The sequence below is a fragment of the Castor canadensis genome, chromosome 7 (genome assembly GCF_047511655.1).
Source record: "Castor canadensis chromosome 7, mCasCan1.hap1v2, whole genome shotgun sequence".
Lineage (NCBI taxonomy): Eukaryota > Metazoa > Chordata > Mammalia > Rodentia > Castoridae > Castor > Castor canadensis.
Window position 1 is genome coordinate 81,455,116 of NC_133392.1, and position 13,153 is coordinate 81,468,268.

General features: G+C 36.6%; 1 protein-coding gene across 1 annotated transcript; it reads right to left on the reverse strand.

Moving 5' to 3' along the window:
- Window positions 1-2,657: 2,657 nt before the first annotated feature.
- Window positions 2,658-12,391, reverse strand: LOC109675034 (serine/threonine-protein phosphatase 4 regulatory subunit 1-like). The gene is given in 8 exon segments (XM_020151869.2): window positions 2,658-3,633; window positions 3,635-4,188; window positions 4,190-4,482; window positions 4,485-4,537; window positions 5,419-5,452; window positions 6,094-6,261; window positions 8,446-8,574; window positions 12,376-12,391. Coding segments are annotated over 8 exon segments (2,223 nt in total).
- Between the last annotated feature and the right edge of the window lie 762 nt (window positions 12,392-13,153).

Sequence of the window (13,153 nt, forward strand, 5' to 3'; positions counted from 1 at the left end):
AGGTACTTTTGACCATCCAAAATTAAACCGAGTGTATTAATCACCTGAATATACCTATAACACAAAATGATATTAAAGCAGTAATAAAGAGTCCGCCAAAAAAGAAAAGTTCAGGACCTGATGGATTCTCTGCTGAATTCTAGCAAACCTTTAAAGAAGAACTAATACCAACTCTCCTTAAACTGTTCCATGGTATAGAAATGGAAGGAACACTGCCTAACTCATGTTAAGAAGCCAGTATTACACTCATAGACACCTCTAAAAAGGAGAACTATAGGCCAATCTCCTTAATGAACAGCGACACAAAAATACTCAATAAAATAATTGCAAACCAAATTCAACAACACATCAGAAAGATCATTAACCATGACCAAATTGGCTTTATCCCAGGGATGCAGGGGTAGTTCAACATACATAAATCTATGAATGTAATACAGCACATTAATAGAAGCAAAGAAAAAAACCACTTGATCATCTTAATAGATGCTGAAAAAGCCTTCGATAAGATCCAACACTGCTTCATGATAAAAGCTCTAAGAAAACTAGGAATAGAAGGAAAGTACCTCAACATTGTAAAGCTATGTATGACAAACCTATAGCCAACATCGTACTTAATGGTGAAAAACTGAAACATTTCCCCTAAAATCAGGAATGAGACAAGCTTGCCCACTATCTCCACTCCTATTCAATATAGTACTGGAATCCCTAGACAGAGCAATTAGACAACAAGAAGAAATATAAGGAATATGAATAGGTAAAGAAACTGTCAAAATATCCCTATTTGCAGACGATATGATCCTATACCTTAAAGTCCCCAAAACTCTACCCAAAAACTCCTAGACACCATAAACAGCTACAGCAAGGTGGCAGGATACAAAATAACTTACAAAAATCATTAGCTTTTCTATACTCCAATAGCAAACAAACTGAGAAAGAATATATGGGAAAAATTCCATTTACAATAGCCTTAAAAAAATCAAATACCTAGGAGTAAAGTTAACAAAGGATGTGAATGATCTCTACAAAGAGAATTACAAACCCCTGAAGAAAGAGATTGAGGAAGACTACAGAAGATGGAAAGATCTCCTGTGCTAATGGATCTGTAGAATCAACATAGTAAAAATGGCTATACTACTAAAATCAATCTCCATGTTTAATGCAATTTCCATCAAAATCCCAATGATATTCACCACAGAGATTGAAAAATCTACCCTAAAATTCATTTGGAAACACAAGAGGCCGCAAATAGCCAAGGCAATACTCAGCAAAAAGAGCAATGCTGGAGGTATCACATTACCTGACTTCAAACTATATTACAAAGCAATAGCAATAAAAACAGCATGGTACTGGCACAAAAACAGACATGAAGACCAGTGGAACAGAACAGAGGACCCAGATATGAATTCACACAGTTACGCCCACCTTATTTTTGACAAAGGCACCAAAAGTATATGATGGAGAAAAGACAGTTTCTTCAACAAATGTTGCTGGGAAAAGTGGCTGTCCTTCTACAAAAAACTGAAACTAGATCCATGTTTATTACCCTGTACAACTTGATCCAACTCAAAATGGATCAAGGACTTTAATATCAGACCCAAAACTCTAAAGTTAGTACAGAAAAGAGCAGGAAACACTCTAGAAGTAATAGGTATAGGCAAGGACTTCCTCAATAGAACCCCAGCAGCTCAGCAACTAAGAGAAAGGAAGAACAAATGGGACTACATAAAATTAAAAAGCTTCTGCTCAACAAAAGAAACAGTCTCTAAACTGAAGAGACCACCCACAGAGTGGGAGAAAATATTTGCCAGCTATACATCAAAGGACTGATAACCAGAATATACAGGGAACTTAAAAAACTAAATTCGCCCAAAATTATGAACCAATAAAGAAAAGGGCAACTGAACTAAACAGAACTTTTCAAAAGAAGAATTTCAAATGGCCAAAAAACACAGGGGTTTAAGCAATGAAGAGAAATCAACTCACAAACTTCAATGTATTGCCTGACTTGGAATGCATGGATCTGTTATCACATTGCACAATGATGACTTTTTGCTGTTTCTGTCTGAGATGATTCAGCACCTTCTACTTTCTGAATGGATCTCATTTATGCAAACTGGCATCAGTTGAGTTGATTTATTTTCTAGAAAGTGTGTAGAGCACTTTCTAAGATATGTGTTTTCCAAATCCAGTGGATTCCTTGTTATTTCCACTACCACTCTTGGATGCATGGGAATAATTTTGTTATCCTCTATTTTTTCAAAGGTAAATATTTTTATCTAGGTTCCCCATTTTATGCTAAATCATTAATACAGATCACAAATTGTATTTGTTCACAAACTGCATTTATTCATAAACATCTAGAAAAATAATCAAAAGTTTTTATATCTCTCTTTGTAGATGTTGTTGATAAGTTCTACTTGGACTAGAAAACTTGTACCATGACAATTGTAACAGCATGACTAAAGATTCTGGTACATTATCTTGACTCTTAAAAGCCAAGTATGAAGTATAGTCAACTGGCATGTGAGGAGTCAGTGGGAAGAATGTTTCTACCTCTACAGCTGTCCCAGACACTTATGGGGAGGTCAAAACTCAGCTGTTGTAGAAGCAGAAAGACAGCAAGGTTCAGGTTTTCTAGTAGATCAAGGAAGCACCACTCATGGCACCTTCAGAGGTTTTGGTACTGGTGGGAAGGATGCCTGCAAAATAGTTGACATCACTGTCTCAGTCCATCTTAAGTGCCATGATGCTTTGCTCCTATATAATTTTAGAAGTAAAATCAGCTGCCCAGTCAGTTCAGCTTGAAAGCACCAATTTCTACTGTTATCAAATATCATCAAAAACTCCTGAAGTTCAGAAAGATATTCTCTTCTTTTGTCAATATGAAGAAGCTTCAGAAAATCATACAAGTGTTTAAGGACATCTATCCTGACTTCATCAACATCTTTTAAAAACCCATTAAAAATTGGTACCATATCTGCAGCTGTCAACTCCTCTGCAAGAATAAGTGCAAGCATATGGATGGAGAATGCCAAATGTCTCCGAACTTCATACTGCATGTCTAAGGCCAGAATCTTGTATGTCTCTCTCAGGCAGTGCCAATTCCTCTTGCCAAGTGTCAGGGCCACACCTGGCAGGCTGTATGCACAATGCTTAGCAATTTCAGTGTCAACTGTCTCTGCAAGAGGTGGATTGGTCATTGCCAAGTGCTGATCCAATAAAACCTGGGGTACAACATCTTGCACCTTAGGCCTCCTTTCCTCCTTGGGGCTGAAGCCACTAGTGCTACTCACATAGTGAGCAGTGGCATCTATATTCTCATCAGCAATGCTGATTAAAGGCACAGAAGCAACTTGGTTTATGTTCCAATTTGGTTTCTTACCTATACCCAGCTCTTCTTGCACCTCAAGTCTCTGCTCTCTACTGAAGGTCTCCCCATGAGCACCCAGTTTGAAAGCATGCAGCACACCTAACAGCACTTCCACCTGTGCTTTAACATCTGGATCATCAATAAGGGGCTCTAGATTTTCTATCATTTTTTCCAGTTTGCTCCTGGTGGCCATGTTGATGTTTGGAGAACCTGGCACAGGTACATTGTGTGCTTCTCCTGGTCTCTGTGGGATGACTCTTCCCAGAGTCCTGTTCAAGATCTATATCTAGATCAATTTCAGGAAGAAAAGTTCTCCAGAAATCGAATGAATTGTATAATTCCTGATATAAGTGAGTGTAATCTTCTGAACTTGTTCCAGCCTCTGGTTGGAATACTGATTGGCAGTTACCAGGTTTTTTACCATTCTCCTTGCTAGCTGCTTCTTGATGAGATTCTGAAGGCAAAATACAGAGTAAATTATCCCCTAGAATGTTTATTTCACTTGAAGAGTTCCTGGATGTTTCAGCAGCACTATCTTCCAGTGTGTTTCCCAGTTTGACACTGGAATTAGTGATATTGATATCCAAAGGAACAGCCTCTGGCCTGATCTGCCCATCCTGAAGGGAGTCTTGGTCTCTGATCCTACTTTTATCTTCTGATATATTTTCTGAACTGTTGTTTTCTTCTTTAAAATATTGACCTGAGCTAGATGGATTAGAAAAAGTACATATGAAAGGTCCCAGAGACTGAAAAGCTGTTTGGCAAACCCAAAATCAGGGATCCCTGACCAAGTTAATAAATAATGTTGATAGCTTGGTCCATTTGGATTTCTTCACTGGTTGCATATGAAACTGCCATGAAGCACTTGGCACAAGCCTTCCAGACTACACATACATTATCAGAACACAGCTTGGAAAACCTGGGCAGCAACACTTCCTCAGTGGCTTGCTGGCCAACTACACTGCAAATATCTCCAAAATTGGCAGCACAGACCTTTCGAACATGAAATGCTCTACAATCACAGCACATCTCAAAAAACCTAGGGAGGATAAGATGTTCTGTTATATCCTTCCCAACCATGGGAGGCATCTTGCACATGAAAGGCACAGCTGTGCTTTCACATATTTATCACTGTTTGGGACAGTCATCTCAATATTTGGAAGCTTTCTAGGGAATAGGACACATAGCCCAAGAAAATAATGTTTTCAGGATTTTACTATGAGTATTTCACAAAAATCTTTAGGACATGAGCACATTTTGCTTCCCTAGGAGAGTAAAAATTTTAAAATTATATATAACAAAAAGCAATTTTCCCATCATATTTCTTCAGTATCATCAGTCTCTGAGATAAGGTTCTACCATTTTTAAGGGGAGAAGGGTGGTGGTAAGGAATATTTAAAAGAAAAAAATTTCATTAATTTCAAAGATAGTTGAACCATGCTTTGAATAAATGTCCTTAAGAACATGCCCCCATTCTACATGGCTTTATGCTTCAAATAATTCAAAAGGTGAGAAAGATGAAAGCACACACCATCTGAAATCATGGATAATGGAAGTTCCTCCATACAATATTTACAAATGTTGGCTTGCTGTGCATGTAAATACATAGGTTTATTTGTGTTCAATCTTAATATTTGATTTTATTATCTATAAAATTGTCCAAATTGCTCTGTATTTTGCTTCAATGGCAAAATTTATATTAAGAATGCTGTGCTCTTTGATACAAAGCTGTATGTGCTATAATTCAATGAAGAAAGTTACTGAGGAAAGGAAAAAATCAACCCTAGTACTTTCTAAAATATATTTTGAGATTTATTGGACCTTTTGTGATGTTTTATTTCATGTTGTATATGTGACAAGAGATAGTATATGTTGTTCCCATGAAAATATGAAGTGATGAACAAATTAAATGTATGAAAATCAATCTTTCTTATTTGGGATAACAGTCTACCTATGCTCAAATTAGGGTTATTAATAATTACAAATATAAATTTTAAACTTATGTTTATAAAAAGGTGATAAGAACAATAATTTTAATAGAAGCTCACTTTTCATAAAAAAATCCTAATTTAAGGGTAATTTCTGTCAGAGACAGAATAACAGAGGGGGAATACTGGAAGGGCAGGGAAAAATTGCAAGAAGCAAGATTACAAACTATTCAGACCAATTCAAGTCTAGACTTAAGTCTAGACTTAAGTCTGAAGTAGATATAGAAAGTAAGCATACAATGGGATAGAGTAACAAGTGAATTAAGGTTACAACACTGAGGTCAATTAAGACCATAAATGCCATTTAATACTATAACAATTCAAGAACCCCCATTAGAATCATGTCTAAGTCATGCAGTCACTTGATCTCTTCCTGCTCTGGTCATAAAATCCCAGGGAAAATCATCAGTGAGGAAAACATGAGAACCCAGCCTTCAAAAAAACCTGTTTCTAATGAGACACACAGGTAGTTGCACATATAACTATCTAATGTGTTCTGGGCAAAAAGAGAAATTTGTAACTACTTCCCTAGAGGAATGAAAATATCCTCCTAGAAGGGAGTTCAACCTTTTTTAGATTTTAGAGTTGATTCTTTGTCTGATTCCAGGTGAATATTGGGGTTTTGCCTATAACATATATTCCCAATGCATGGAGAATAACTGTGTCATGATTTTCTTGACAGGACTATAGGTGTGATCTGAGAGGGGACATTTGGAGGAATGCTCCACTGCTTACCTTTGGATGAAGGTCCTGGCATCTTATTGAAACGGTCTTGCTCATGAAGTGACACCTGCTCCTCCTGGATGAGATTATGGAGGGTGGGTGAAGATATAGACTCCATTGAGTCCTGTGAAACAGTGATGTCCAGGTGGATCACTTCATTTACTTTTGGACTATCTTCACCTATGTGGAGAAAAATTTAAATATAGATTCAGGCTGATGGTGAGGGGTGTGGTCAATCCTCACTTACTGTGACTGTGTGCACACACTGGTATGAGTATGGTTCTCCTGGAGATTCTGGAAGGAAAATGCCTCTGTCCCAGTGTGAGCATCATGGGCACTCCCAGTGTAGGACTTGCCAAAAACAGATGGAAAAAATCAGGGATTCCATAAGTAAGGATTAAAAATCTTAAACATTTTATAGTTCAGCTTGGAAGGCAAACATCTATTAGTATATTGGATAAAGATGACTTTTACTAAGTTCCCATTGGAGACTATCTGGGGCCATCTAGTGTTCACCCAGGTCTCATGGATATCCATTATATCCATTTGCATCAGTGGAGATAATCACTTGGATAATTCATGTGCAGATCCCTTTCTAAGACTTCTTCAACTCCATTGGTTTTGTTATAAACTCCCTTATTATCCTTGGATACATTGGAATAATACTGCTGACCTTTATTTTGAGATAAAAGAAATCTGTTTGAAGGTGCAATACTCCATTTTACTGAGACACATCATTTACCTCTGGATTATGTGATGGATACTGCTTATTTTGGAAGCTTTCTAAAACAAAGCACACATATCCCATAGCCCTAACACTGTAAGGATTTTAGATGAGCTTTTTCTGCTAAATCTTTAGGTCATGAATCACTTTTGTCTCTCATAGAGAATACATTAAAAATATATAACAAAAATGATCTTCCCTTCATATTTCTTCAGTATTATTTCTTCCCTGAGACAAAGCCCTACCATTCTGAAGGTGAGAAGGGTGGAGGCATGCAGAGTTTGAAAAGAAAAATCTGCCAATATTTCAAGATAGTTTGTACCACACTTAGAGTAAATTACCTTTAGGCAAGGTGCCCATTTTATATGAATTTGCACTCTAAACAATTCTAAAGGTGAAGAGAGAAGAAGGTATTCTTAAAACCTTCAGGATGTTCCTCTGTCAATATGTGCAAATGTTGGCTTACTGTGCATGTAAATATGAAGGCTGATTTGCATAAAATCTTATTTATCCAATTTTACTATGTGTAAAATTGTGCCAGTTATTTTATACTTTTCTTTAATGTAAAAATTAATACTAAAAATTCTGTTACCCTTGATACAACCTGTATGTACATTAATTCAATGAGAATTGTTACTGAGGAAAGACAATATTGAGTTTGATACCTCCTAAAATATACCTTGAGATGTACCTAGATCTTTTTTATTTGTCTTTCTCCATGTGAGAATCCATGTTGTCTAAGTGACCAGTGATAGTGAGTGTTTTTGCAGTGAAATTATGAGGTGATAAAACAAGCTAAATTTATGGAAACCCAGTCTTTCTTACACAGTCCTGGAACAATTTGATTTCACAGGTCTCCACACTCAAATTTGGGTTATTGATAATTAAATCCATAAATTTTAAACTTAAGTTTATGGAAAAACAATGATAACAATCCTCTAATTAGAAACTCAATTCTAGTCCAAAAACTTCCCAAGTTAATAGTAAATATCTGTCAGAGAAAGAATTCCAGAGGTAAAATTCTGGAATGAAAGGGGAAAAGAAAGACAAGAAGGAGTATTACAAAGTCCCTGACTGTGAACTTGCAGTACAGTTTAAGTCTAGACCTTGTTTGAAGGAGATATAAAAGGAAAGTTTACCATGGGGAAAATACGTAATGATTACAGATTAGAACCCCAAGGTCACTTCTCTCTGAGAATAGATTCCATTTCATACCATAATTATTTATTCAAGAATCTCCATTTTAACTTTGTCTAAGTCATGTATTCATTTGATCCTTTCTTTCTCTGTCACCAGATTCCCAGGGAAACCCTCAGTGTGGAAGACTTGAAAGCCCAGAACTTCAGAAACCCTACCCTAATGAGACACATAGGTAAGTGCATACTTATCTATGTATCTAATATGATCTTGGCACAAAGAGAAGTGAGCAATTATTTCCCTAGGGGAACAAAAAAATCCTCCTAGGAGTTTAATGTTCTTTAGACTTTAGGGTTGATTCTTAGTCTGATTCCAGGTGAGTATTGGATTATGCCTATACCACATTTTCCCAGTGCATAAAGAAAAACTATATCACAATTTTCTTGGCAGGATTATATGTGTGATCTGAGAAGGTTCATTGGGAGGAATGCTCCATTGCTTACCTTTGGATGAAGGTCCTGGTGTCTTATTGAAATAGTCTTGCTCATGAAGTGACACCTGCTCCTCCATTAAGTCCTGTGAAATAGTGATGTCCAGGTGGATCATTTCATTTAGTTTTGGATTTTGTTCATCTATTGAGGAAAAATTTAAATATAGATTCAGGCTGATGGTGATAGGTGTGATCAATCCTAACTTACTGTGACTGTGTACACACACTGATGTCAGCATGTGTCACAGATTCTGGAAGGAAAATGTTCATGTCCCATTTTGAGTGCCATGAAAACTTCCTTTGTAGGATTTGCCAAAAACAGATGGAAAAAAATCAGGGATTCAACAAATAAGAAGAAAGAAATCTTAGCTATTCATTGCCCCACTTGGAATGCAAAGATCTGTCAGTGCATTGGACAATGATAACATTCTGAAGGCATGAAGGGTGGAGGCAAGCAGATTTTACTAATTTAAACATAGTTCCTCCCCCTCTTTTCATACATATCCATTAGGCAAAGTGCTCTTTCTTAATGGATTTATAATTTATATGCTAACCATCTCCAAAGTTGAGAAAAAAAGTAGACATAATTATAATTAAATCCATAAATTTTAAACTTAAGTTTATGGAAAAAATGATAACAATCCTTTAATTAGAAACTCAATTCTACTCTTAAAATCTTGAGAATGTTCCTCTGTCAATATGTGCAAGTGTTGTCTTATGTACATCTGATATGCAGGCTGAATTGTATACAATCCAGGTTATCTGATTTTGTTATGTGTAAAATCCAACAATTATTCTCTACTTTTTCCTATATAAAAATGAAGAATGCTGGTTCCCCTTGACACAACCTGTATGTATTCAAATTTGATGAGGGTTTTGAATGAGGATAGTTAACACCAAGTCTGGTAATTTCTAAATTGTATCTGGAGACTTAGGTAGGAATTTTGTGATGTATGATATTTAATGTGCAAATCCATGTTGTCAATGTGACTAGTGAAAAAGCATGTTTTTGTCATGACAAGATGGGGAGATGATGCCAGCTAAATATAGAGAAACCACCTCTTAAGCTGCCTGGATCAATTTGGTTCACAGTTCCTAACACTCAAACTAGGGTTGTTAAAATTAAATCCATAAATTTTATACTTGTATTTAAAGACTATCAGCCATTAAAACAATACTTTCACTGGAAGCTCACTTCTAGTTTCAACACTTCTAAAGTTAACAGCAAATTTCTGACAGAGAGTGAATTCCAGAGGATTAATCCTGGAATGGGAGGGAAAAAATGGCAAGAAGCAAAGTAACAAAATCCCTGGTAATGAACGTACAGTTCAGGATCAAGCCTAGCTATAGGTTTGAAGTAGATATGGAAAGAAAGTTTACAATGGAGTGCAGTAAGAACTTAATGAAGGTTAGAAGCCCAAGGTCACTTCGGACTGAGAATAGATTCATACCACATCTCTTCAGTCAAGAGCCTCCATTGTAAATGCATCTAAGTCATGCAGTCATTTGATCCATTCCTGCTCTGTCACCAGATTCCCAGGGAATGCCCACAGTTGGGAAGACAGAGGAGACCTGAACTTCAGAATCCTTATCTAATGAGACACACAGTTAGGTGCACACAGAACCAAGCATCTAAAGTGCTCTGGGCATACAGAGAAGAGAGCACCTATTTCCCTAGAGGAGTGAAAAAACTTCTTAGAAAGGACTTGGGCATTCTTCAGATTTTAGAGTTGATTCTTAGTCTAATTCTTGGTGAGTGTGGGGATTCAGCCTATAGCACACATTCCTGCTGCATGGAGAATAGCTGTGTCATGATTTTCTTGATAGGAATAGAGATGTGATCAGAGATGGGTAATTGGAAGAAATACTCTGCTGCTTGCCTTTGGATGAATGTCCTGGAATTGTATCAAACCAGTTTTGCTCTTCAAGGGACACATTTTCCTCCTGGCACCACAAAAAAAGATAGGAGAGAAGCCAAGATTTGCAAGACAATTGACAATTTGACCAAATATCTTTAAATACCTGCTCACTTTATTTCTGGGATTTGCTATGAAATAAAAACATGAGGGCAATACTTGTGGGGCTGGACCAGAGATGCCAGTGTGGGTTTCTGTCTCTGCCATTTACATGGAGAAACTATTCGAGACTCTTTTGATTCCTCACTTTAACCTGAAGGATATTATCTATACCTCATTGGACTGATGAACTCCTAGAACAAGGCATGTTTCATAGCACTCTTCATAAAATTAAATTTATCCCTAACTCAAATGGCTTAAGGCAGCCTAGACTGCAATCTTCTTCCTGCAAAGCAAGCTCTACCACATTCTTCATTTCAGTTAGCAGCATCCAGAAGATATGCAGGCCCAATCGTTGCCACTTCTGTACCTGTTGTACATACCTCCACCAATTCAAAACTTAGGAAAGAAGAAAGCACATACATTCTCAAATCCTGGAGGATATTCATGTATATCAACATGTACAACATTTGATGACTGAATGTAAATACACAGATTGAATTTTTATATTCTACCTCATTTCTCTGATGCTATCATTTCTAAAATAGCCTAAACATATTATCTTAGTGTTCATATGAAAAATAATGTAATAATGCCCTGTCCCTTGAAACAAAGCTATACATACAGCTATAGTATGAGGAAATACTGACAGCAAAATAAACTCCATGTCCAGTACTTTCTCAAAAATATCTTCACACTAAGCTAGGACTTTTGTGATGTATGTTATCTGATGGAAGAATTCATATTGTTTCTGTAATGAATGGAAGTGTATGTGATTACTATGAAAGTATGAGTTGATAAAACAACCTAACTTCACAGAAACCCCACCTGTCTTAAACAGTCCAAGAGCAGTTTATGTTAATAAATTCTTCATGCTCAATTCAGGGTATAAAAAATGTAAAAATCATAAACTCTGTGCTTATAGAATAAAAGTGACAACAGTAAAATAAGGAAAAACTCTGCTGTAGCCAAAATATATCCCAAATTAATAACACACTTATATCAGAGAAAAATATATCAGTGTAAAAATTTTGGACTATCTCAGGGAAAAATGGCAAGAAGGATGAAGAAAAAGTTCTCAATTGAGAACTTCAGTCCAATTTTAGATGTATGTCTGATGCACATGTAGAAAGTAAGGTGGACATGGGGTAGATTTAGAACAGAACACAGTTTAGAAATGCAAAGACCCTTCAGACTAGGAAGAGATTCCATTCAATACTATAGCTTGAAATGGATTACTCAAGATAATCCATTTCAAGTGTGTCTAAGTCATGCAATCATGATTGCTCTGGCCCCAGATGGCTGCAATGAGGAATGTAGAAGGTATGAGAGTCCAGGCTTCAAAAGATCATCTTCTAATAAGACACACAGGTGTATACATACATAACTATTTTTCTAAATTTCTCTCTATTTTTCTAAGTTGCTCTCTTACAAATAAGAGAGCAATTATCTCTGTGGAAGAATGAAAAAAAATTGCCTAATAGGGACTTGTATCTTAACTTCAGTCTTCAGAAGTAATCTAAGCCAGATTCTGAGTGAGTTTGGGGTACTTGTCTATACTGCCTCCTTACAGTATATGGAGAATACCTATGTATCATGAGGTTTTTTTTTTTTGGTCAGGAATGGAACTGGGAGAGCCATGAGACATGTGAGATGGCACTTGCAAGAAGGGAAGATATTCATTGTTCCTGTGCTTGTCTTTGGCTGGATGCCTTGGCTCTAGGAAAAGCTGGCCTTTGAGGTCTAGGGAAACCTGCCCAAGGATGGGCTCCTGGAAGTTCTGAGAAGTTAATTTACTTGGATTCTGTGGAATGAATGCCTTCTCCCCTAGGTGGTTCATTTGGATGGCATATGGATAGTCATGCTCTATGTGGAGAAAAATAGAACCATAGATTCAGGGTGCTGCTGATGTGTGTGATCAAGCTCACCTTTTGCTGAATTCATGAGCACTGGTACAAACATAGTTCTCTTATAGTCTGTGGAATTAATAATGCTATGTCTACTGAGTGTGCATTATCCAAAGGAGGTTAAGTAATAAATAGATAAAAACCTTAAATATGTTATTTTGTTTGGAATGAAGAGATCCATCTGTGAATTGTTCAATGATAACTTTTGCTATGTTCCCATCTGAGAATATTCAAGTCCTTCTAGTTTCTGCCTTGACTTCAACCAAATTTTTATATCTTAGGCAAATTACTTGAATCCTCTAGCCTTACATTCTTCATTTTAAACATACATCTTCCCCACTGCAGAGACTTATAAGGATGGAAGAAAATACATTTATGGACATTGGTTTTTAATATTCTTTAATAATTAAAATATATATGTCAAGAATTGCTAAGATTAGTACTTTCTCTTCTGTGATGTCACCTTGACCAAAAGAGATATGGCTTCCCTTTGTCACTTCTCATTTTAGGGCTGCTCACAAGCAGTAGACTGGCTTTCATCATAATTCCCTCACACTGCTGTTGTCCCAATGGTTCCTCACAGACATTGAGCAGAAGGAAGGTTGCAGTGTATTGGAGAATAGAAACAATGGGCAAACCCCTGCAAGCCAGGAAATCACACTCACAGTCATCAGGAGCTACATGGAAAGTGACTTATTTTGTTCTTTCATTCTTTACATTACTTTCTTTATAAAGAATTATCAAAGATACTGTACTTTGAAGTGAAATACATTATCTAGGAAGGGCATAAAAATGCTCT